Raw genomic sequence first — 26,879 nt, 5'->3', positions numbered from 1 at the left:
TCATCTATAGACACCAAAGTCATGTTTTGAATAAAATCTCCATCCCTGCAATAAAAGACCCATGTGCAACCAAACAATAATTCATTCAAGAACATAATCTTCATTCGTTTTTGAGAAGAAATCAATCATTTTAGTGACTTTAAGACATTTAGAATGTTACAAAAGATTTCTATTTCAAGATTTCGTATTTCTGAAGCATCATGTGACACTGAAGACTGGAGTAATGATGTTGAAAATTCAGCTTTGCATCACAGGAATAAATTACATTTTAATATCTATTCAAATAAAAAAACAGTCATTTGAAATTGTGATAATTTTTCAAAATTTTTCCAGTTTTTTTTTTCAAATAAATGCAGCTTTGGTGAACACGAGGCTCAAAAGCATTTAAAAATCTTACAAGGTTTAAACGGTAGTGTATAAACACTTCAGAATTGATTTTTCCCCCCCCACATTACAGTAGAATATAAAATCATGCCGTTGTCTGATGGTGCCGTGTAGATGAGTCAGGAAGCAATGGAAAAAGGCCTTCGAATGTAAGCCCTTAATTTTTCAAAATTTTTCCAGTTTTTTTTTTCAAATAAATGCAGCTTTGGTGAACACGAGGCTCAAAAGCATTTAAAAATCTTACAAGGTTTAAACGGTAGTGTATACACACTTCAGAATTGATTTTTCCCCCCCCACATTACAGTAGAATATAAAATCATGCCGTTGTCTGATGGTGCCGTGTAGATGAGTCAGGAAGCAATGGAAAAAGGCCTTCGAATGTAAGCCCCAAGTCTATGGCTCCGACACGTTCTTGACAGAGTCGAATGCTTTTCCAAAACACAAAAAATCTGAGCAAAGGCTAAAATTTGTGGAGTAGCTTTTAACTGCAACACGCCTCTGCATGCACATCATCAAAGTGTGAAAAAGGGAGCAGAAAACATGTATAAGGGCAAAAAAGAAAAAAAATCTGAAAAGTTCCCCCATGCTGAACTTATGTAGGTGTGAATGAAAGCTGAACTCTGAGCGAATACGGTTCGGAAACCGCAGTGACCCGGGTCCCGGTCCAAAACAGCTCTGCTGTCGTCATCCGATCCCAGAGGACGCTTGGCTTCATTTTTGACACGCGAGAAAAGAGCTGCCCTTTCACTCTGACCTAGAACCAGTTTTCTGTGTCGACTTTAACCTCAGCCATTACGAAACAAGCCACAAAACAGTCAGATAACAACAGCAAAGGGCAACTTCCGCCCTCCTAAGTGATTCGAGAGCTTCCTGAAGTGAATGTGTGCTGACCTTTCCTCAACCTCACACTCCAAGTGTAAGATCCATCTGCCAAATAAAGAGGAGCACAAATGCCCCTCCGAGTCATTCGGACATTTTATTAGAAATGATAAAATGAACAAAATCTGCATTTTGGTCAAAGAGCTGTATTACACAACCCAAATGTAATCAAAAAATGATTGCTTGGGTGAATGTCACAAAACATGTTCACCAGGTATGAACATGTCCAGGTCTGTATACAGTAGATATATAGTTTAAAGAAAACAAAGCTTACTTTATGAATAATTGTGCTCTTTCTTTATTTTATTGCTAAAATTTTGCATAAACATTTCCTGATAATTAAGCACTTTTTCTTGATAGATGAGCACATTTACTATGACAATATACACATTTTTATGAAACCAAACACCTCGGGACAAAAATATTAAAATGCCTTATTGATTTAAACGTTTTAAAATTAATATTTTTAAAGCCATGTAAATTGCAAAAGTCAATTTACATTTAATAACATTAAATTTTGTATTATTTATTCATTTTATCATATTTAATGAAACTGAAAAACAATGTTCAAAGTGCTTAATTATTCTAATCTTAATAATCCTACAGTCTTATTTTCCTAATGCAAGATTTTTTTAGGTAGCTTTGGGCTGAAATGATTCTGAGATTCACCCTCTGTGCATCTTCTCATTTGTACATGACAATGTTTACCTTTCAAAAACTCATACAACTGAATTTTATTATATTTCTATACAGCACACAAATTAAGCATGGCCAAAACTATGGCTCTCATGATTGCAGAATTTAAAGCAACATTTTACCCCCAAAAATAGCTTTTCTTTGCTTGTCACACCAACGGCTGATAGAAAATGGATTTATAAATCAACACAAACAATCCTTACTGAAACTGCCTCAACATCAGGTCGTTATAAAAGTCTAACCTCAAACAAATGCTTGTAGTGTAAGATGTGATGAAGAGCGAGCGAATCGAACATTGGATTCAGGGTAAAACATTTCTTTAAAATGTGAACAAATAATCCAGACATATCAATTAATTCATGAGCGAACACAAACATTGGCTTTCGAAGTGATGCGATCAGAAAATCAGCAGGAGCCTCCAGAGAAGCCGAAGCCCCTTCCACAAACATCCACGCACAGACACGTCAAAAGATCAAGCCTTCACGAATGAAAGACTTCTCAAGTCCTTTCATGGCTTTAGACGCCTAAGAAGAAATTAGCCGGCGAATCTGGACATGAATCAACAGACTGTAAGTTCATTCGAGGGTCCTCTCCCTCGGCTACAGATTCAGTCTCATTATTATCGTTCCTCCCACAAAAACACGCTGTCCACTAAAAGGGGCCGGTGGCCTGAACAAACCCTCCCAAACCCCTCCGCTTGATGCGCATCTGAACCGCTTCATCAGTACATCTTCTGTCGGCTTGGCAAAACGGCCTCCTTCAGGAAGGAGAAGATGAGCAGGATGCCTGAGCGCTTGCCCCGCTTGCCTTTAGTGAAGTAATTTGACACCACATCGTCTGAAAAAAACAGAGGAACAGGAAATAATGGATAGTGCTTAGACTTGACCATTGTACATGTCTGGATAGAAGTGGGTGATTTTAATTACAATTTTTTTTATATCATAATATACACGTTGTTATGGAACACCCCCCAAAACACCTATTAAACTTCAACGATACATTATATGTTGTTAAAATGCACATTTTCCTAAATTACAAAAAAAACATATGTGAGCCTGCAGCACAAAAGCAGTCTTAAGTCGCTGGGGGATATTTGTAGCAATAGCCAACAATACATTGTATGGGTCACAATTATCGATTTTTCTTTTATGCCAAAAATCATTAGGATATTAAGTAAAGATCATGTTCCATGAAGATATTTTGTAAACTTCCTACCATAAATATATTCAAACTGATTTTTTGATTAGTAATATGCATTGCTAAGAACTTCATTTGGACAACTTTAAAGATGATTTTCTCAATATTTAGATTTTTTTGCACCCTCAGATTCCAGATTTTCAAATAGTTGTATCTCGACCAAATATTGTCCTATCCTAACAAACCATACACCAATGGATAGCTTATTTATTCAGATGATGTATAAATCTCAAATTCAAAAAATTAACCCTTATGACTGGTTTTGTGCTCCAGGGTCACATTTATTTATTTATTCAAATGCATATATTAATATTTTCTGAAGGTATGTGAATCACAAAAAAGCAAATGTATTTTTAATAAAATATTTAGTTTATTTTTATTTATTTAGTAACTTTATGTAATTAGACTTAATTGAACAACATTCAAAGGAAAATGTATAATTGAATATTATTAGAATGGTTTATAAATAAAAACAAAAAAGCTATTATTAAATATTAATTTTATATGATTTAATTTGTTTATAAAATGCCTCAGACTGAAAACCATGTTTAAAGTAAAATGCATTTTTGAATATTTCGAAGGTATGTAAAATTACAAAAAAGCAAATGTATTTTAATTTTAAAAAAAAATTTTTTATTAGTTTATTTTTATTTAATTAGCCTGTGAAACAATATTCAAAGTAAAATGCTCATTTAAATATTTTTGAATGTATATACAGTTAACAAAGAAGCAAATTCACTTTAATATTTTTTTATTAATTTAATTACACTAAAAGCAATGTTCAAACTAAAATGCGTATTTAAATATATATTCAGGACTTATAAATTACAAAAAAGTATTTTAATAAAGTACATGTTTAATAAGTTTATTTTATTTAATTACGCTAAAAACAATGTTCAAAGTAAACTGCATACTTGAATATATTTGAAGGCATATACATTGCAAAAAAAGCAAATTTATTTTTAATAAAGTTAATTTTTTAACGACTATTTATGACTGTAAAAACAATTCTTGAAAATATATATAGATTTCTACCATTTCAATACATGCACCGGTAAATCACTCACCCCTGTAAGTACAGTACATAAGCAGAGTTTAACATATCCATGTGACCTGTAGGAAATCAGATTTTCTAAGCTCAGATAGTCACTCACCTCCCTGCTGCACAGTGGATGGAAGAACATTCTCCCCAGCAGACAGGGAAACAAAGAATGAGAACGGAGTCACCCACAGACATATAGTGAAGTATGCTAGAACCTGAAAACACACACACACACACACACACACATTCAACTTTGACATAATTTATGCAGCATTTATGTTGTTTCAGTCTGTAAAATAAAAAAGAGCCTACCTCAGAGAAAGGATAGTACTCCTCCGCAAAATACTGGAAGGCCATATAGTGGTTTAACACAACCAGTGCTGCAAAAGAGAGCAAAGACACAGGTGAGAGGAGAACGCAAGCACAGAGATCATCGTAAGGTACATATAAAAGACCCTCTTCGTCACACACCACATGACAGGATGAAGTTGGGCGAGGTCAGCATGATGTATGGATACGTCTGCAGCAGACCAAAGTAAACAAGGTTGGTGAAGAGACCCACTCCGATCATGAGCGTGGGGAAGCCCTCAAACAGAAAGAGTCCCACCAGCACCGCTGTGGAGAACTGAGAGATGAGCGTACGAGTTAGAGGAGACGTGACGCATGTGTAACATACCATCACTAAAAAATGTGCAATACTGTCTGAAGTACTGTTAGAGAAGACATTGTGCTGATGCTTACTATACCAACCGATGGATATTAACAAATGCATCCATACTGATTTTCTGCAGTCTCTCAATCTACCCCGTCTTAGTCATGAAGAAGCTGAACTTTAAGGGCAGTCGGTTACCTTAGAGGAGCGCCAGGCTTCGACGGAATCCCAGAAAAGCTATTTCTTAAATATTTTGACCTACTAGGGGCCTGTCTTCCTAACACCCGTACATGCTGGCGCTTTTCATCCGCAAATGAATACAGCGCTGATTTTGTTGATACCCAAAAAAGGAAAAGATCATTCAGATTACAGACACATTCATTTGTTAAATACAGATATTAAAATGCATGCTAGAATCCTAGCCTTGCGATTACAGCAATATATAAATAAATAAATGAGTGCATCCAGACCAGACCGGCTTAATGCTTTTATTATAATATCCAGAGACTTATGCATGTCATACATGAAACCCAGGCCTGCCCTGGGACTACCTCTGGTCTGTTTTGGATGGATATGGACTTGGCGAAGGCTTCGTGAATATGATTAAGGTCTTATATGAGAACCCCATGGCTTCTGTGGTAACTAACAGGGTGCTTCTTTATCCTTCAATTTGCAAAGAGGCACAAGACAAGGGTGCCCTTTATCCCCAATGTTATTTGCGTTATTGCTTGAGCCTCTAGCGCAGGGCTGTCCAAACTCGGTCCTGGAGGGCCGGTGTCCTGCAGAGTTTAGCTCCAACCCTAATTAAACACACCTGAACCAGCTAATCAAGCTCTTACTAGGCATACTAGAAACTTGAAGGCAGGTGTGTTGAGGCAAGTTGGAGCTAAACTCTGCAGGACACCGGCCCTCCAGGACCGAGTTTGGACAGCCCTGCTCTAGCGCAACTGATAAAGACAGGAAAACGTTAGTTCAATCTCAGTTCATTCTTATAAACAACATATATTTCTTTATGCGGATGATATATGACTTTTTATTTCGGACCTTCAAGTTTCCATTCCGCAGATTCTAGAGGTATTTGGAAAGGCTCCCCTTGCATCCAATTATCGCCCGGCTTGATATGCTTTTGTCTAGGCACTTTACCTCATGGATGTACGGGAAGGTTTTGGAGGCTGCATCAAAAGGCTTAGCTGTACAGCGTTTATGGGAAAGAGATCATGAACTGGGGTAGAACATGGCAGAACATTCTCACTTCATCAAGAAATCCAAATCACCAACCAATTCATTTTAACTTTTGTCACAGAACTTACTGGACCGCACTAAAAAGACATCGTATTGACTCTTCATTCAGCCCCTTCTGCAATAACTGTTCTGATCAACAACTTGGAGCTTTTTTACACATGATGTGGGAATGTGAAAAGGTCAAACATTTTTGGAATGCAGTATGTTCTGCCTTATCAAAAACGATTGCGTACCCTATACCGGTGAATTACTATTGAATGACAATTCTGCATTGAGCTTTTCTAAGTTGCAAAAAATGGTTTGGCTTGCCGGTTTGACATCTGCAAAAGACTGCTCCAAACACTGGCTCCCTCCACATACTTTAGATATGTACAAGTGGCTGATGCAACTTCAAGACATTATTAGAAATATCCACGGCTCAGGTGAATATGGCACAACTTTCTACATTACAGACCTGGACTATAGCTGCTGAGAAGATCTCCAAATATATTGCACAGAACAATGACTTGGATGTTTTTTTTTTTCTTTGTTCTTTCACTGAAATCCATGTTTCATGCTCCCTGTGACTTTTTCTGTTAACTCCATTATGTATTCAGTGTGCTCCCCATTGTAAAGAGACCGCAGGGTTAAGATGGGAGGGAGGGCTGGGTGATGTTGAATTGAGACGTTACTTTGCTTTCATTCTGACTTGTTTGCAAATAAAAAAAAAACAAATGCATGTGATTCTCACTTGCAAAATTAGACAAAGACAGTTTAAAGAGACAGTATGACACTCTAGTTCCCAGATATGGCGTGAGTTCCTCCAATATTAGTCTATGCAAGCGTTACTAATAATGCATGTGTTATGCTATCACATGCACGCCAAACTAAAGTTTACAAAGGTAATACTCACCATAATCATATATTTTATAATGCGGCTGGTGGCGACGGTGTACTCCTCTATTAACTCTGCCAAATAATACAGGCCTGCAGCTGCAAAGACAAATAGCAAATTGAGAAAAACTACAAACAGACTGCATACAGAACACTTCACTTAAAGCCTTTATGTATAACACATTATAAAGGTATTCATAATGTGCATTATATCTTTTCATAAATAATTGTAACTAAAGTTTTGCAGATTCCTCGTTACATCTGAAATCGGTTGTTTGTCATGTGTTTTAATGCATTATACTTTCTAAAAGCGTATCAATGTATAGATAAGTATTATAATGTATTTTTACCATTATGCATGGGATCCTAGAGTGCATTACAAGGCTTAATTAATGCATTATACATGCTTTTTGTAATGCATTATACTTAACTGCTTTAGGTAAAGTGTTACCGTGTAAGTGCATATTATGTGATCAACAAACATGCAAGACCATGACAACAAGCATCTTAATTCATTCAAATGTTCTCACAGCATATATGGATCTATCTATACAGTAAACACAGGTGTATAAATACTGCTGCTTTGTCAGGCTGCCAAATTCTCAGTCACCATTATTAATACATCTGCCTATGTGGACAGAGACATTTGTACTCTTTATAAGACTCTGTCCACAATCCGCATGTGCCAGCCACTAAAAGAGAGTTGAAAAATAGCCATCATTCATTTGCAAGAGACATTAGAGTTCATTTAAAGATGAAGTGTCACGCCATGGATGTAACTTTCCCTGAATGGATGTCATGTAAATGGGCGGAGCAATCAGCACTCAACACAATCTTGTATTCTGCAACACCACAGTGTGAAATATAAAAACAAATGCAAACACAACGAGATTATCAATTATTATGTAAAATTATTTTATCCAAAGAGATATGACCTATGGTTTGTTTTAGCTCAGCCCACTGTTGTTCTATTTTACATCATTATTTTTGCCAAAGGCAACAATTAATTGATAATAAGCAGATATTTTATAGATAATAAGGCACAGGAGTGGTGGGATTTCTTCGGTCGCGTCAGCAAAAGGAGTTAGCGGCTAACAGCGGCGACATAAAACTCACCGATAGCGAGAGTAACGAAACATATCTGCACCACCAGCGACAACCAGCTGAGTAAATAAATAAACCACATCTTTTTTAAAAGGGCTAGTCGAACAAATACGGGACTGGTAAACAATAAAGGAGATATGTGTCTCCGCTGCTAGGCTAACGACTGAAGTGGTCAAAGTTTCTTCTGAAGCTTCTTCAGGCGTAGCGCGCAGCTGATGTGGGAGTCTGATCACAAACAGCGCCACTCAGGCTGGAGGAGGTATTGCACCTGGGAAATACCCTGAGAAATAACGCAAATGAGAGTAATGAGAATTCTGTAGCGATTCTGCAAATATTAATCAAATCTGTCTGGATACATTCCAGGCGCATTTTTAAATGAAATGAAATTAAAAAAGTTATTTCATTAATTGAAAAAAATTAAATTAAATTAAGTTAAATTAAATCATTAATTAAACTAAATTAATTAAATAATAATATTAAATTAAATTAAATAATTAATAATGTAGTGATTCTAAAAAATATTAATCAAATAAGAAAATGTCCAGATAGACTCCATCTCTGCGAATACACCAATTAGGTGCATTTATAAATTAAATTAAATTAAATTAAATTAAATCATTAATTAAACTAAATTAATTAAATAATAATATTAAATTAAATTAAATAATTAATAATGTAGTGATTCTAAAAAATATTAATCAAATAAGAAAATGTCCAGATAGACTCCATCTCTGCGAATACACCAATTAGGTGCATTTATAAATTAAATTAAATTAAATTAAATTAAATCATTAATTAAACTAAATTAATTAAATAATAATATTAAATTAAATTAAATAATTAATAATGTAATGATTCTAAAAAATATTAATCAAATAAGAAAATGTCCAGATAGATTCCAGCTCTGCGAATACACCAATTAGGTGCATTTATATATCAAATCAAATCAAATTAAATCTGTCTAGAAAGATTCAAGCTCTGCTAATGCACCAATTAGGTGCATTAATAAAATAAAATAAAATAAAATAAAATAAAATAAAATAAAATAAAATAAAAATCAATAAATCATTATTATTATTTTTTTCCATGAGAAACAAATTCAGTCAAGTGTATAGACAGGCAGGCAGACAGACATTCAGAAAAAAAGGGCTTTCCAAGGACCTCACACATTTAGAAATGTTTTCCCCGGCTCTACACTTGTTTTGGTCATGCATATTACATCCATATCTACACATCTCTTCACCTTCTGTCTCACACAAACACACGCACAGATGTACACACACCTAAATCAGACACCTTTCAGTTTCTGGGGAAAAACATGAATTCTTTATAGTGTTTGTTAGATGAAAAGCTCTCTTGGGTGAGAGGAATCCTTACCGAATGAAATGCTTTTTAAAAGGAGAGAGGCAAAAGTGAGTGAGAGTGGAAAATAATTGTACTCCATTTAAAATGCTTTTAACAAAGAATAGGAGTGTGGAGGTGTTAGGAGAAAAGGCTGCCCTTTTCATTCCAGGTATTTCCAGATGGACGGATAAACTCACCTAAAGGCTTTGACACTGACAGCACATACAGCTTTACTATTTGGATAAAAACTCCTCAGTTATTATTGCAGGAAACTGATGCAAGACAAGGGAAACGCGAAAGCATGTCTGGAGAAGAGTGACAATTTATTTAGGCATAATGCCAAATACAAGGCCAAAATAACAAAGTTATGGGTCAAAAATGACAAGATGGACTTGACTGCTTTGATTAGAAGCCTGTATCTCAATCCAAATGATTGCTATCGAGTAAATCTCACTAACCTGAACCAATTTACCAAGAATGACGCACAATTACACCTAATATATTGAGATACCTAATATTACTGCTTTTACAGTTTTCATTTAAAAAACGAGTAGTTCTCTAAAATGATCTTTTTATGCAGACATTGTTTTATGTTAAAAATGACTAAAAATAGCATATTTTCCAGCTTTAGTAGCTTAAAGTCGTTTAGGTTTAATTAACTTTACATACAGTATTTGCCCCCCATGTGTTGGAAGAGATGGCCAATTTTTACTTTTTGGATAAATGCTCCTCAGTTATTATTGCAGGCGACTGACTTAAAAAAAAAAAAAAGGTAAACATGAAAAAGCATCTCTGGAAAATGGCGAAAACTTATTTTGCCTTTCTCCAAATCAATAATCCCAAATTAACAAGGTTGTGGATCAAAAATGACAAGATGGACTTGATTACATTGAGCCAAAGCCTTGATCTCAGTCCAAATGAGATTCTCTGGTATTATATTAACATTGCAGTAGAAACCCGAACAACAAATCTACCAAGAATGACACACAATAAAACCCAGCAGGGTGCAATGTTGGTTTAATGAATATAAAACAATATCACATTAAAATAATTTTGAATTTGAATGCTTTAAAAATGTCAATTACTGATTTGTAATTCAGCAAAACGAGAGAACCGATCAAAAGTCCAAATACTTGTGCATGTCAAGTATTCAAGAAAGTCAATCTTTTAATATAAGCCATGAGAGATCATGCATTTTACTGTGGTTACTTAAGAGGTGTTTTCCCTAAAACTACCTTAATTATGGTAAAATCACTAACCCACGACCCTATTATAAAATGGATGCAAACAGTAATATGATGAAACATACCACTGTTTAATAAAAAAACATAACAGTGACAGTTAACACTAAAGACTGGAGTAATGATGTTGAAAATTCAGATTTGCATCACAGGAATAAATTTAAATGTAGAATATATTCAAATAGAAAATAGTGATTTTAAATTGAAATAATATTTCACAATTTGTGACTGCATTTTCGGTCAAATAAATGCAGTCTTGACGAGCACCTTATATGAAAGTATATGTACTCTGTATAGCCACCTAAGTATATTTTAATGTCAACCTCGCAAGCAACTAATCTGAGTAATAAAAGTAATCAGTAGTCAATATTTTAAGAGATCTTATTTTACCAGCATCCCTTGCAATTCCAGCACAGCTGATTTCCGATTCTCAGACCTCTGCTCCTGTAAATGTCAATAATTTCTGATTAATAATATTTTGTCATTTATGAACAGTTACTTTCTGAACACATAATTCGCAAGCAATGTATAAAGTAGTTAGGCATGTCACTACACACACAAGAACTAGTCTCAGTCAGATAAAATAGGACACCTCCATATACTTTAAAATGCAACAGTAATCATGCTTGCAGGAAGACCTGAAAGACCACAATAATGTGTAATTGTAAACTAAAAACCTATATGAAATAGTGCAGTATCACTAACCTTCCATGCATTTTCATCCTCTAACACAGCCTGAAATGAAAGCAAATGTCAAATATTTATTTCTGTTTAAACAGGCCTATGTCTATAAGGTGTATTTTGCTATTTCATTAAAATTGTTGTCCTACTGTGTGAATCATACGTGATGCGCACATGCTCATTTCTGTCACACGTTCGATTATTTTCATACAGTGTTGGCACCTCACTGTACAATTTATGTTCAGCAAAACATGTAATAATTCACCAGTGACAGACCCACCTGTGGCGTTCTGAGAATAGGTTTGAGAATAATGCCTTTCTTGATTCTTTCCATCATTTCATCCACAGCTCTGGCCTTCATATCCTCCGTAATTGCGGGTTCTGTGAGAAAATCAACACAGTATTCATCGAGGATGGAAGAGCAGTGCTTGCGTTCTTTGATTTAACTTCAACTTTTAAATTATTGTATTGTTTCTTCCTGTCTGCAGTGTTGATTTTGCTTTTCACATAGTACAGGTCAGATGTAAGGTATGATTGCCTTACTCGCAGTTTGAGTGGCGCTGTTTTCTCCCTTCTTTCTGTTCCTCAAAGCCTTTAATGGGCTAAAAAATACAATGGGTTTCATTTTAATGAACTTTTGAAGACTTTGCATGTGTCGTGTATTTTTATGGTTGGAATATCTCAGCATTTAAAGGTGCTGAAGACTCACTCAGTGACAGCTGAAGATGGAGGAGGAGGTGGAGGAGGTGCTGGCGGCACCAGTGATGGTGGATCAGCTGGATTTTCCTTTGCCTCATTCAGCTGGATAGATTGAATGGAAGGAAGTTGCTCCATCTCTTTTAGTGTATCCTTGAGCAGCTTGACTAGTTGCGAAATAAGTGATTAAAATTGCAATCAAAATATCATTCATTTGATAACAAAATAATATATTCAGTGATGGCTCTTTCAAAGCTGGAAACATAATGGAGATCTCAAGCATGTTTAATGTAAGCATTGTCTTATATTACTCAAAATGTCTCTATTTCTCCTAAAACATCCATAAAATCCTAAGTAAATGCAGTATAGTGCTATAAAATTAATGTAAAAGCAGCTTTGTTCATTGGGTCTTAGAAGAGCATAATGAAAGATGTTGAATTTCACATGGAAACTTTGATTGCAGACTTGGCCAACATGAGGTTGAGACATTGTTGAAATGTCTTTTAGATGGACATGTCTCAGGAGAAAAGTCTGAGAAGCAACTGTGTGCTTTGTCTTGCCTTTAAGGGCTCTTTTATATAATATATCCCCGGTTTCACAGACAAGGCTTAAGCCTAGTCCTAGACTAAAATATAAATCTGAGCTGTTTCAACTGAAAGAAACTTGCACTGACTGATCTTAAAACAGTGCCTTTGTTTTGTCTTAAGATGCACACCAGTAATGCTTTTTTCTAAGGCATGTTTATAAAAATGACTTAAATGTCCTAATTGGACTATGGCCTAATCCTGGCTAAGCCCTGTCTATGAAACCGGGCCATAAGATCCTAACACTTTTTCAGCATCATAATCTACACTGTAAAAAAAATCAGTAAAATCTACGGTAAAAAAATACGGTAGCAACATTTTAGGTTTTACGGTTTTAACTTAAATTTACAGTTAAATACCGTAATTTCATTAACTGATATAATGTTAATATACCAACCTATTGAAGTACTGAAATCTGTTTTGTAGCTTTGTAATACACTGATAACCACCAAATGCAGGAGGTGATGAGAAAGTCACATGATGAACCAAAGCCCATCACAAGCAGCTTTTAAATAATACCATATATAGAAGGTGCACAGTGCCATTCACACAAACACTAAACACCATCATGGTGACACACATGAAACTGAAATAATACATTAATTTATCAACATTAGGTGTAACACACAACCCTAATATACAAAACTGACAAGAAAAAACTAAGAAGAAACATAGTTATTTCAACAAAAAAAACATCAAATTTGAAATGTAACGCAGGGTATTCTGGGAATGTCAATTTACGGTTATTCACTCTCTTTTTCACTTCCAAAACGGTATACTACCGTAAAATGTCCAATACAGTTTTTTCACCGTATATAGTAGGGGAATTTACCGTTAACCATTTAACAGGTTTTTACTGTAGCATTTTTACAGTCTTTTACCATTAAATTCACGGTCATTTTTTACAGGGTAGATTTGTATTTTTTTTTTTAAAATAAGACCTACTTTCCTCCTGAAGTGCAGTTACAGATTGTTTATAGTCTCTCAGCTGAATCTCAGTCTTGCTCCTCTCTTTCTCACTCATCTCCAGCTTTGTTCTTACTGCAGCCAGATCGGACAGAGAATTGAAATCCTGAGCTGCTGTCTGAGACATCTGTATGTTATACAATTAAAGCTGATTCAAATATCACATGACGGTTGATATTTTAGGATTGTTTTCACTGAAAATCCACACACTACCTCCACAACTAAGTAATTATTTAATTATTATAATAATTATTTAAGTGTAAATAAAAAGTTTGGTACAAGTATAGTGCAAATAAAAATATTAATTACTTATTTACAGTTTTTTTTTATTCGCCGCATATGGACAAGAGATGAAGTAAATAACAGGATAAACTGGATCAGGAAATGATGTGATAGATTCAGATGTTTTCCAACCACATAAGCATCACAATCTGAATACACCAGACCGACACATTCACCTGGTTTTGGTAATAGAGTCGTATCTCTTCCAGAGCTTTGCAGATTTCAGTCACTTGACTCAGAGCCTGTTGTAGTTGTTTCTCATTCTCTGCATTCTGAATCTGTCTCTGGGTTTCCTGCTGTTTCATCAGCATCTGTAGGGAAAAAACAATCACTTGATCAATCAGTCTATCAATCATCCATCTATCAATACACCAATCTTCAAATCTCTCTTCAAATGTCCAAAGTTTTCAAACTACAGAAGGTCTAAATATACTTCAGAATATTTTTTTTTTTACAAGCCAACATTCAAAGTTCATTTTAAAGACCTTTCCAACATTTTATTTTATTTGTTGAGCTAAGTGGGCATGTTAATTATTCATGCAGCGAATTATCAGAAAAATAAAAACAAAACCTTAATAGAATTAGTTCAGTTTGGGAAACCAAAAATCAAACCACCCATTATCTCCCTAAAATTTTAGATAACAAGAAACGTACTTGTTGAAAAGCAGAAACGGCGAGCAGTAAAGGGAAGTGCGAGTTTGTCATGTGTCGGGCTGTTTGGACTCTCACTTCTCACCTCCATTCACTGCCCTTTCGTTCGGCTTGCAAGAAGAGCAGACCTAACCCACCAAACGCGACCCCTGCGGAGGTGCAATTACAAGGAAAAGCGCATGTGCTTGACGAGTAAATGGGCGCCTCTCTTTGTGTGATGACGGCCTGTATTTTCTCCCTTTCGAATTAGTCCGTCATTAGGCTCTCTGTGACTGGAAAAAAAACACTGAACGTGAAAAAGATGAATGTGTTTTCAAAACACAGGGAAAACAGACAAACGGAAGGGGTGGCGATAAAGAATGTCATTCAAGCTGTGTGGTGTGTGGCCGCACATTCAGAATGAGTTTGAGTGGTGCGCGAACCATCGGGGGTCCCTTTCACAGGTGAAGGCCCCCTGTTGGGACCCCCATTATGTCTGTGTCTGCAAATGGGGAACAATATACACAAAGCCGACAAAAAGGAAGTGTCAAACAAGGACAGGGGTTTAAAGAGCTGCCGATTTTCAAACTGCCATCTCAATGGGTGCTAATTACCGCAGGAAGAGACGAGGGATGCAAAGACAGATGCCACTTTTAAGCGGAGATGCTCATTTAGACTGAATGAACGCTAAACCTACTGGTATTAACAGAGCCAGCTGGACTGGCATGGTCAAAGAGTGTGTGTTATCTCAATCCAGTGTTTTCATTAATGCAGGTTCACAGCTGTGAGTGTGAATTGACCGGATCCAGCCCAAATCTCCAAAGACCCTTGTACACACTTGAACCAATTGGAGACACTGCACTTCCTCCCATCTACTGTCTATTGATTCAGATATTGTCATGTTGTCAGCCAGGGCATGTAGGCCTCTGAGCGAGAAGTGTGTTTTTATGTGCAGATTATTTAATTGAGCTGTTAGGTAACTATCATAAGATTATGTATCAGTATCTGTTATGTTTCTTGCAATTTTAACAATTTTTTTCTACCACTGAGTATGAAATGTGCTATACAAATGAACTGGTCCTGAATCTAAATCTTGAATAAAGTCACATGTTAATAGAGTTAAGGTGCAGCCACATTTACCGGTGCTCAGCGAAATTGTGGCGATCAATCCAGTCATTTCAGCAGGAATAGTCCTTTTTAACATTTCTCAGCAGCAGAAGTTGTCAAAGTTGGGCAAACTTCGAGAGCATGGGAGAGTAGCCTACCACAAATATATTTTTTGCATCCCTATTTGATCAAATAGCAAAAGAAAAACTCCCCTATAATGTTTTCACGACTTTCAATCAAAGGAAAAAAATTAGAGAGACTGATAAGGGCAGTCAGAAGAGAGACTGATGTCAAATTTACCGTCCCTCCAATAGACATTGCATTAGAAACACCCTCGCATTAGTGTTAACTAGTTTTTTTGTAATTTGATGCAAAGGTGATATAATGCAAAGTATAGTGTTATAAATGTAGGCCACATACATAAAAAAAAAAAGTGAAATATCAAAAACTTTAGAGGATTTATGATGCTGATGATCGCGGAGTTGAAAAACGTGTAATTTTGTGTAATTTCGCTTGTGTTCAAGTTGAGCGCACCTTTAAATTGATTTTTAAATAGGCCACTAGTAACCTGTAAAATGTCGAGTTGTTACTGATTTTTTTCACGCAAAAAATATCAAATAATTTATCACTATAAATGTTAAAAACCACACCGCTTCATGTTAGTCGCGTGCTCTTTTGAACGGTTTAAAGGGGTCATATGATGCGATTTCAATTTTTTCCTTTCTCTTTGGAGTGTTACAAGCTCTTGGTGCATAAAGAAGATCTGTAAAGTTGCAAAGACTAAAGTCTCAAATCCAAAGAGATATTTTTTATAAAAGTTAAGAGTCAGCCACGCCTACCTAAAACGGCTCGTTCTAACACACCCCCACATACCTACCTCACTATGTGGTAAGATTTGCATAACGCCGCCCAAATGTTCACGCAAAGAAAGAAGGCGTAACTTTTATTCTCGCTGTAGTATTGTTGTTGCCGCCGCCATGTCGTGAAGGCGCTGTGTGCTTCATCGTTCCGCAACATTTTTCTCAATAACTCATAATTATAAAGCTGTTATGGAGAGCGGTTATCACTGGGAATTATCAAAACTTTATCGTCATAAAACTTAATGTAGCCTTCATGACGAAAGGCGATCGTATTTACATCCAAACAGAAATGAGTCCACACTGAACTGAGCCGAAAGTATATTGATAAACTACTCAAGTCAAGCGAATTCAGTCAGATTTACCAACTAAAGTGCTGCTTGTCTGCCTGTCACTGCATGTGGAACAGACAGACGTTCGTCAATGGGTGAGTAGTTCGCTCCATCATTGTTTGGCGCTTTATATAAAACCCTATATTGTTAAATATAGTGTATTTCCAGTGTTATCTGTTGGGTTTAGCGTCTTCACCGCAGTAAACTATAGGCTCTGCGTTGTGAATGAATACGAGACAGACTGTGTAAAAGAGATAAACACTTAATGCTCGCAGACTAGAGTAGAAAGGCTTCAAGACATGTAACTTAGCAGTCCAATGTTTGCTTAATATCCTATTGAACTGATCCCTGCCACTTTTGATATCCCATGAACCACTGCGAGCAGTTGGTGGTTGCTTGAAAGAATAAAATGGCCTCTGAAAGGCATTTGAAACGTAGTAAATTCATTCATAAACGTCTGTCTTTAACCTATGATTCCATTTATAGTGAAAAAATAAGCATTGTAGTCATTAAATATTTGCTTAGTTATGAATAAAGCACAACACTCTAGTTTGTTTTTGATCATCAGTAGCAGAGATTATGGTGTCTGCATGTCTGAAATCAGTTTTTTTTCATACAAAAAATGTGTAATTAAGTTAGTGGTTCCCAATCCTGGTCCTGGAGGCACCCCAACACTGCACGTTTTGCATGTCTCCTTAATCAAACACACCTGATTCAGGTCATCAGCTCATTAGTAGAGACTCTACCACAGGGCTGTCCAAACTCGGTCCTGGAGGGCCGGTGTCCTGCAGAGTTTAGCTCCAACCCTAATTAAACACACCTGAACCAGCTAATCAAACTCTTACTAGGCATAGAAACTTCCAGTCAGGTGTGTTGAGGCAAGCTGGAGCTAAACTCTGCAGGACACTGACCCTCCAGGACCGAGTTTGGACAGCCCTGCTCTACCAAGACCTGAAACTAGTGAGTCAGAGAAAGGAGACATGAAAAATATATGGTGTTGGGGTGCCTCCAGGACCAGGGTTGGGAACCACTGAATTAAGTAACTACATTTCACACACAAAACCTGTCTGTTTTCTATGATTTGTTTCCTTTTTACTGTGCGCTCTGTATCAGATCTTTGATTCTTTTACGATCTTATGATGATTTTTAGGCACTACAGTTAAAATGCTGTTTGCTGCAAATTCCAGTTTTTCTACATTGTATTTTGGTACTCAAATCATCTGTTGACTACTCATCATACTTTACACCTAAACTGCATGGAGTCATTGCACATGGTATTTTTAATAACATTGTGTTTGGCTTTGATGTTGGAAAAAAATTTAATTATTTTACGAGGTGGCAAATAATGTGTTTTATACGGAAATAAATAATTTTTTAGAAAAAAAGCAAGCGTGAATGTCCACCACTAAACCTAACCATCAGTGGGGACGTAAGCAGATTGTACAAAAACGTAAGAATAAGATTGTTGCCATGAGATTGTGTTGGACCTCATATGTCAGAGCGTCCTAAACTTGTACATGCTCAAACGGTTAACGTTTATGGCTTTGTTCACACATAATACAGAACTTTTCACGCCAATGTTCTCAAGTCAGCAAACTTGAGCTGTAGCTGGTTTTGGGCATTTTGGCTACTAAACAAAAACAACTGTTACATTTGCAGATAATGCGGTGTGAGTGAAAGCACCTATTCAAAAGAGTACCTGGTGTGCAAACACTTCGGCTTGCTGCCTGAGTCCTTGCTCCATTTCGAGCTTCTGAGACATCTCTGTAAAATCTTCTGTAACCAGCTGGGAGACTGGAGCACGAACATACAGAGAAACTACCATGAATCCTTTGATCTGAGGGTGCTCATTAATGGTAGAATATATTCAGCTGACTCACCTCTCTTCATTTTATTCAGAGTCCTGCTCTGCTTCCTCAGAAGGGCCTCTTTCTCTCCAACCTCCAACACCAACTTATGAATAGAATAAGAGTTTGAAGTTTAATAAAATTCAATGTTTTAGGATTTTAACCTACATATAATGAAAGTAGAGCACTGACGAGACCCATAAAGATCCCTATATTGAAGAAACACTGTTAATAGTTGCCATTACCATTTTGGGGCAAAGCGTTATTTGTTTTGCCAGAAATTATGACCACAACTGTATGCATGTCTCGTATGCAGACACTAGGCCATTATACCTTGTCCTTCAAATCTTCCTTCTCTTTCTTAAGAAGCTCCACCTGTACAGTGAGTTGAATTTTTTCTCCAAGTAATCGGTCTACAGATGACTGTAGTTCTGTACAAAAATGATGAAAAAAAATTAGCCAAATCTTCACTTTCTCTATTCATGGACAGGTTTATAGGAATGTATATTTTTGCTTTCAAGGCTTGTTATTTACAAATTAGGCTACCTCTAATTTGATTCTGACTCATGAGAAGCGGATCTTCACTGCTCTCTTCCTCAGAGGCCGTTTCAGAGCTGGGATCAGCCTCGGGGTCCAGGTTCAGGATAGAGAAATTTTCTGGAATCAGGGGAAGTATGGCTTGGCTTTGCCTCTTTAATGCCTTGAAATCTTTATTCACCTGTGGGTTCAAAAGTCTCAAAGATTGAGAAAGGGTGGCATGATGACTTTTACCAATATCAGCCTCAATATCACTTGCCCCTTTATTTATTAATCCAATACGAACAATATACTATATAATTTTAAAGGTGAACAGTGTATGGCACCATTGGCCAGGCCCATAATCTGCCCTTGAGTTGAACTCACTCTTAAATCAAGACTCCAGCAATGCCATTGTAGAACCATTTTTGGTTCCCTAAAGAGCCTTTAAGTGTAAGCAGTTCTTCATGGAAACGTAGGAGAAGTGTAGCATTACATCACTTGCTCACCAGTGGATCCTCTGCAGTGAGTGGGTGCCGACAGTATGAGGGTGGATAAAAGCTGATAAAAAATCACAATCCACAAGTAATCCACACCACTCCAGTCCATCAATTAAGGTCTTGTGAAGCAAAAGGCTGTGTATTTGTAAGAAACAAATCCATCCTTCAAGACATTTTTAACTTCAAACGGCTGCTTCCGGGTAAAATCTGAGTCCACTATTAATAATATTGCTTTTTCCAGTGAAAACATCATCTCGTCTGAATCAGGAGAGAAATATGCACAAATCAAGCACCTTTTATAAGCCAAAGTAGTCCAAAGCAGCTCTAAACAAACACGTGGTTGGATTTTAATGTGAGAGGACAACAAGAGATGGACTTTTCACTGCGGAACCGTCATTATGGACTTGTATTTTGGCCAGACTCAAATGATTACTGGAGCACGAACATACAGAGAAACTACCATGAATCCTTTGATCTGAGGGTGCTCATTAATGGTAGAATATATTCAGCTGACTCACCTCTCTTCATTTTATTCAGAGTCCTGCTCTGCTTCCTCAGAAGGGCCTCTTTCTCTCCAACCTCCAACACCAACTTATGAATAGAATAAGAGTTTGAAGTTTAATAAAATTCAATGTTTTAGGATTTTAACCTACATATAATGAAAGTAGAGCACTGACGAGACCCATAAAGATCCCTATATTGAAGAAACACTGTTAATAGTTGCCATTACCATTTTGGGGCAAAGCGTTATTTGTTTTGCCAGAAATTATGACCACAACTGTATGCATGTCTCGTATGCAGACACTAGGCCATTATACCTTGTCCTTCAAATCTTCCTTCTCTTTCTTAAGAAGCTCCACCTGTACAGTGAGTTGAATTTTTTCTCCAAGTAATCGGTCTACAGATGACTGTAGTTCTGTACAAAAATGATGAAAAAAAATTAGCCAAATCTTCACTTTCTCTATTCATGGACAGGTTTATAGGAATGTATATTTTTGCTTTCAAGGCTTGTTATTTACAAATTAGGCTACCTCTAATTTGATTCTGACTCATGAGAAGCGGATCTTCACTGCTCTCTTCCTCAGAGGCCGTTTCAGAGCTGGGATCAGCCTCGGGGTCCAGGTTCAGGATAGAGAAATTTTCTGGAATCAGGGGAAGTATGGCTTGGCTTTGCCTCTTTAATGCCTTGAAATCTTTATTCACCTGTGGGTTCAAAAGTCTCAAAGATTGAGAAAGGGTGGCATGATGACTTTTACCAATATCAGCCTCAATATCACTTGCCCCTTTATTTATTAATCCAATACGAACAATATACTATATAATTTTAAAGGTGAACAGTGTATGGCACCATTGGCCAGGCCCATAATCTGCCCTTGAGTTGAACTCACTCTTAAATCAAGACTCCAGCAATGCCATTGTAGAACCATTTTTGGTTCCCTAAAGAGCCTTTAAGTGTAAGCAGTTCTTCATGGAAACGTAGGAGAAGTGTAGCATTACATCACTTGCTCACCAGTGGATCCTCTGCAGTGAGTGGGTGCCGACAGTATGAGGGTGGATAAAAGCTGATAAAAAAATCACAATCCACAAGTAATCCACACCACTCCAGTCCATCAATTAAGGTCTTGTGAAGCAAAAGGCTGTGTATTTGTAAGAAACAAATCCATCCTTCAAGACATTTTTAACTTCATCCTCTGCAGTGAGTGGGTGCCGACAGTATGAGGGTGGATAAAAGCTGATAAAAAATCACAATCCACAAGTAATCCACACCACTCCAGTCCATCAGTTAAGGTCTTGTGAAGCAAAAGGCTGTGTATTTGTAAGAAACAAATCCATCCTTCAAGACATTTTTAACTTTAAACGGCTGCTTCCGGGTAAAATCTGAGTCCACTATTAATAATATTGCTTTTTCCAGTGAAAACATCATCTCGTCTGAATCAGGAGAGAAATATGCACAAATCAAGCACCTTTTATAAGCCAAAGTAGTCCAAAGCAGCTCTAAACAAACACGTGGTTGGATTTTAATGTGAGAGGACAACAAGAGATGGACTTTTCACTGCGGAACCGTCATTATGGACTTGTATTTTGGCCAGACTCAAATGATTAAAGTTAAAATGTTTTAATGGTTGATTTGTTTCTCACAAACATGTCGTTTTTTACTTCACAAGATGTTAATTGATGGACTAGAGTGGTGTGGATTATTGTGATGTTTTTATCAGCTGTTTGGACTTTCATTCTGACGGCACCCATTCACTGCAGAGGATCCATTGGTGCATTGGTGAGTAAGTGATGTAATGCAAAATGTCTTCAAATCTGTTATGATGAAGAAACAAACTCATCTACATCTTGGATGGCCTGAGAGAGAGAGTAAAGTTTTAGCAAATTAAACATTTTGGGTGAACTATTCCTTTAAAGGTTCTTTATGGAACCATAGATGCCAATAAAGACTTAATTTTTTTAGAGTGTTTAGAGTGTATTAATGGTTTTTTGGAGTTTGGAGACCGTCATAGCTTGTAATCAATATAGGGATGTGAAATAATCAACAGAACAAATACAAGCCATTAGACTTGTGAGAAAAGAGAAGTGTACCTACCTTCAGTGCAAAGGACTCTGCGGTCTCCCTGCACGATCGCTCAATCTGAAACTGCATCTCTAGCACATCCAGCTCCTTGAGCAGTTGAGCAGACGCTGAAAGTAGTTACATAAATCACGTTTACACATTTTCAGTGACACTTTAAGTAGTTTGTTGCACAGTTATTCCAAGGTTTAGCCAGTGATAGTTAAGTTCTTTGTAAGCCTTTCATAGTGAGACTCTTAAATGAGTTGAAATATGAGGATATTGCAATTCCAAAAGACTCCCACTAATATCTCACCCTCCTCCATCCTTGACAGCTTTTCATTCGCCTCATCTCGCTCTTTCTCCAGAATCTCGCACTGTATAGCAAATTGAACACAATATATAAAACGTCATTGCACAATAAGTGGGCGAAGCACTTAAGCAAGTTTTTTTTGTTGTTGTTGCTGCAAAAAAATCATTGCATACTAGCATAACAGGACAGATTTTGAACCATTATGTGCAACTTTATATTGTTTTTGAGGATCTCACTCTCAATTGCAAATTTATGTCTCATATTGCACCTTATAGTTGTGACGAGGAGGCCTCCAAAGACTGCATCTCTAGCACATCCAGCTCCTTGAGCAGTTGAGCAGACGCTGAAAGTAGTTACATAAATCACGTTTACACATTTTCAGTGACACTTTAAGTAGTTTGTTGCACAGTTATTCCAAGGTTTAGCCAGTGATAGTTAAGTTCTTTGTAAGCCTTTCATAGTGAGACTCTTAAATGAGTTGAAATATGAGGATATTGCAATTCCAAAAGACTCCCACTAATATCTCACCCTCCTCCATCCTTGACAGCTTTTCATTCGCCTCATCTCGCTCTTTCTCCAGAATCTCGCACTGTATAGCAAATTGAACACAATATATAAAACGTCATTGCACAATAAGTGGGCGAAGCACTTAAGCAAGTTTTTTTGTTGTTGTTGCTGCAAAAAAATCATTGCATACTAGCATAACAGGACAGATTTTGAACCATTATGTGCAACTTTATATTGTTTTTGAGGATCTCACTCTCAATTGCAAATTTATGTCTCATATTGCACCTTATAGTTGTGATGAGGAGGCCTCCAAAGAGGTTGATTTGATTCTCTTCCATATAGCTCTTACTATTTCTATAATATGCATTAAGAATATTGTACAAAGCAGATTTTTTTGCATTAGCAGATGACCAAAATGTGTGGCATTCAGTAGAACTCATTGTGTAGATGATAATATCATAAATGTTTAAAACGCTTATCAATGTATGCTGTTTTACATACTATATATTTTTTAATAATGTACACTAAGAAGTGCTCTCTAATGCCATTCAGAAATTACCTCAATGTCTATTTCATCTTCTGAAGACCGGGTGTTCTCCTCTTCAGAATCTAAGAGGCAACAGCTGAAGTTTTCAGGTTGTTCATCTGTCTCATACACTATATTTACAGTATTAATAAAAGGCAGCCATGTTTTTGTATGACCATTTGTTTTTATTATCTTAGACTAAAAAAACATTTTGAGAGTTTGAATGTTTAGGCAAATTAAAGCGAGAAAAAAGTGAATGTATCCAACCTGAAATTCTTTCGTCTGCTTCAAGATTCCACATAATTTCTCAAGCTTCTTTTTACCATCTGCTCTTCTAGGTCCCACTGTTTCTGCGTCTGTCACTCGGGATGAAGAACTGAAACTAACTTCAGTGTACAGCTATGTTTATTATTCTTCCCATTTTGTTACGTAAATTGATACAAAAGTTCATTCTGCTTTGCCCTTTATGGTTAACCGAGTCAACAATGACTATTTAGAAAGAATGTGATAAAGTAGCAATCATCATTTGTCGGTAGATGTGCTCAGCCCTTGTGAAAACATGGGCAGCCTTGGTTTAGTGACACAGTGTTAACTGCACAAATGATTAGCAATTTAAAAAAAAAAAGAAGCAATTTTTAAACATTTGATGATTACTTGACTTTTGCACTTGCAATTTCCTGAAATGGTTGAATTTTACAGTGTACACTCTAAAAAATGCTGGGTTAAGACAACCCAAATTGGGTTATTTCGCAACCCAGTGCTGGTTAAACGTTTTTACCCACCATGCTGGGTTGTTTAATTTAAGTCATCTATTGTTTAAAATTATTATATTGCTGGCTTAAAATGGGCTGGGAATTAAAAGTCACAGACAGAATTACTATAGGCAACAGCAATAATCAAAAGATGAATATGTATTATTAAGCAAGAACACCCATGGACAAAATACAAGACAAATTTATTTGGGTGAATACAGCATAGTTTACAATATTACATACATTAAACTAATTTAACAAGCATTTTAGAAATAAAAAAGGCGCATTTAAAAGTAGCATTTTAATTTAAATGTATTCAACCGTTCTCTGTAATCACTTTTTACCGGAATAGTGCTAATTCTCGTGCTGGTGTGTCGCCGAAATCTGAGCCGGTGAAGGGCTGCTGTTTGCGGGGGAACTGCAAAGTTTAGACCGCGGCCTTGCGTTTCACTCGTAGCTGAGAGATGACGTGACTGACCCCAAAACCTGCCCAAAAACAAAGAGTACTGAGATTAGAGAACACATTTTAACATCAAATTAAATTAAAATTAAACTGACATCTCGTCCTTTGTTGCGTTGCGTAAAATAATATAATTTACACCACATTAAAGACTTTATAAATTAAATAAAATGTATACAAACCTTTATTTCTCGGAAAGAATGAACAGTAAAAAAAATTCCATAAAATTTACGGTTAAAAAAACGGCAGCTGTGGTTGCCAGAATTTTACCGTAAAAAATACGGTAGCAACGTTTTAGGTTTTACGGTTTTAACTTAAATTTACAGTTAAATACCATAATTTCATTAACTGATATAATGTTAATATACCTTCCTTATTGAAGTACTGACATCTGTTTTGTACCTTTTAACACACTGATAACCACCAAAAGCAGGAGGTGATGAGAAAGTCACGTGATGAACCAAAGCCCATCACAAGCAGCTTTTAAGTAATAACATCTATAGAAGGTGCACAGCGTCATTCACACAAACACTAAACACCATCATGGTAACACACATCAAACTGAAATAATGCAATAAACATTCATTTAACAACATTAGGTGTAACACACAACCCTAATATACAAAACTGATAAGAAAAAAACTAAGAAGAAACAGCTATTTTAACAAAAAAAAAACATCAAATTTGAAATGTAACGCAGGGAATTCTGGGAATGTCAATTTACGGTTATTCACTGTAAATTATACGGTCTTTTTCACTTCCAAAAACGGTATACTACTACCGTAAAATTAATGTCCAATACATGTAATGTTCAATACAGTTTTTCACCGTATATAGTATTTAACAGGTTTTTACTGTAGCATTTTTACTGTCTTTTACAGTTAAATTCACGGTCATTTTTTACAGTGTGCACCAATTCGGCGCCGGCGCTGAGAACCGCTCTCTCCTGTGGACTTAAAAAGCCAGCGCTCTCACCCGCACCTGGGTAAAAATATTAAAAACAACCCAATAAAAGGACCCAACAGGCTGAGCATTTGGGTTAAAAAAAATAACCCAGCATTTTTTAGAGTGTTGAAGTTGCAAAACTACTGATTAGAGAATTCAGTTGCAATGCAAAGAGTGGCAATAATTCATGTCAGTACCAATGCTATGCTTTATCTTGCTTAATTTTCTGATCTCTTGGAACGTGTTGATGGTTTCATGGTGGAGTTTTTTCACATCAGTACCCAAATATATAAAATATATATTGAAATTGCATATTGGGTCCTATACAGAATTTCCTGTGTTCTTCATATACTTTGTGTCATTGCAAAATCCATATTCTTTTGACCGTCTTTTCCATTGGAAAACTGTCTCTGGTCAAACGTTGTGACCTTGAAAAGTGTATAAATGCAAAACTATGTAAAGGGCAGAGAGAAAAGTTGATGCAGTCTGGCATGTAACATTAAAAATGAACTTATTCAGTTTGTTTGGTCTTAAGAGTAATACAAAGTTAATCGAAAGGCTGCCTACACATCCAATATGCCTTGTGAATATTGACAGTACATAAAGACAGATCTAATGTAGTTTTGATCTATTCTATATAATAGCTTGCTCAGTGTTATAGAGAGATGAGCTGCAGGATTATGGATGTTGTTTCTTCATACACACTTTTTCTACAATCGGTGATCTCATGTCTCAGTAAACAAAATCATCTTTATCTGATGATACCAGAGCTAATCTATAGCATTCAGCAGGCCATTTAAATATATGGACTATAGTGGTTAAGTATTTCACAAAGTTAACTTAATTTAACTTTGTGAGAAAAAAGTCAAGCAGCCTGTCCATATTGGGCACCCACTATAGTCTGCCTGAGAAAAAAAAGAATAATTTAACTAAAACTCTTAAACTTAACTTAAAAATGTTAAATATGTCATTTTTTTTAAAATAGTAAATTGCACGATGTCCTTTAGAGTGTCCATAACTGGTGTCTAAAATAAAACTGGTATTCTAGAGTTAGAATAATTGAGAATAATACTTTTTTATGCTTTATTTGCATGATGTTTAGAAGAGACTGTGATTTAATTTAATATTACTGAGTAGTCTCAATTGCAATGCATCCAAACCTTTATTCTT

General features: G+C 36.2%; 2 protein-coding genes and 1 long non-coding RNA gene across 3 annotated transcripts; all 3 read right to left on the bottom strand.

Moving 5' to 3' along the window:
- Positions 1 to 1,885: 1,885 nt before the first annotated feature.
- LOC107572131 (protein TEX261-like) lies at positions 1,886 to 8,277 on the bottom strand. Its single transcript, XM_016258545.1, has 6 exons — positions 8,082 to 8,277; positions 6,985 to 7,064; positions 4,670 to 4,823; positions 4,511 to 4,578; positions 4,311 to 4,413; positions 1,886 to 2,796 (listed from the first exon to the last, which is right to left on the bottom strand). The coding sequence occupies exons 1-6, from the start codon at positions 8,149 to 8,151 to the stop codon at positions 2,681 to 2,683; spliced, it is 591 nt and encodes a 196-aa protein (XP_016114031.1). The 5' UTR covers positions 8,152 to 8,277; the 3' UTR covers positions 1,886 to 2,680.
- A 2,758-nt stretch (positions 8,278 to 11,035) lies between these two features.
- Positions 11,036 to 22,578, bottom strand: LOC107572130 (shootin-1-like). The gene is made up of 13 exons (XM_016258544.1): positions 22,523 to 22,578; positions 22,243 to 22,337; positions 20,684 to 20,855; positions 20,471 to 20,568; positions 20,171 to 20,243; positions 18,489 to 18,583; positions 14,040 to 14,174; positions 13,561 to 13,708; positions 12,045 to 12,198; positions 11,879 to 11,937; positions 11,616 to 11,716; positions 11,360 to 11,389; positions 11,036 to 11,098 (listed from the first exon to the last, which is right to left on the bottom strand). Exons 1-13 carry the CDS (start codon positions 22,530 to 22,532, stop codon positions 11,036 to 11,038), a joined length of 1,233 nt encoding a protein of 410 aa, XP_016114030.1. The 5' UTR covers positions 22,533 to 22,578.
- A 243-nt stretch (positions 22,579 to 22,821) lies between these two features.
- LOC107572137 (uncharacterized) lies at positions 22,822 to 24,129 on the bottom strand. The gene is made up of 4 exons (XR_001607284.1): positions 23,820 to 24,129; positions 23,586 to 23,635; positions 23,048 to 23,108; positions 22,822 to 22,862 (listed from the first exon to the last, which is right to left on the bottom strand). It is a non-coding gene; the product is annotated as an uncharacterized lncRNA (long non-coding RNA).
- Between the last annotated feature and the right edge of the window lie 2,750 nt (positions 24,130 to 26,879).

This window comes from Sinocyclocheilus grahami, unplaced genomic scaffold, assembly GCF_001515645.1.
Source record: "Sinocyclocheilus grahami isolate Dianchi unplaced genomic scaffold, SAMN03320097.WGS_v1.1 scaffold1704.1, whole genome shotgun sequence".
In the NCBI taxonomy this organism is placed as follows: Eukaryota; Metazoa; Chordata; class Actinopteri; order Cypriniformes; family Cyprinidae; genus Sinocyclocheilus; species Sinocyclocheilus grahami.
Note: the sequence above shows the minus strand (reverse complement) of the source record. Positions and strands in the feature narration are given on the sequence as shown.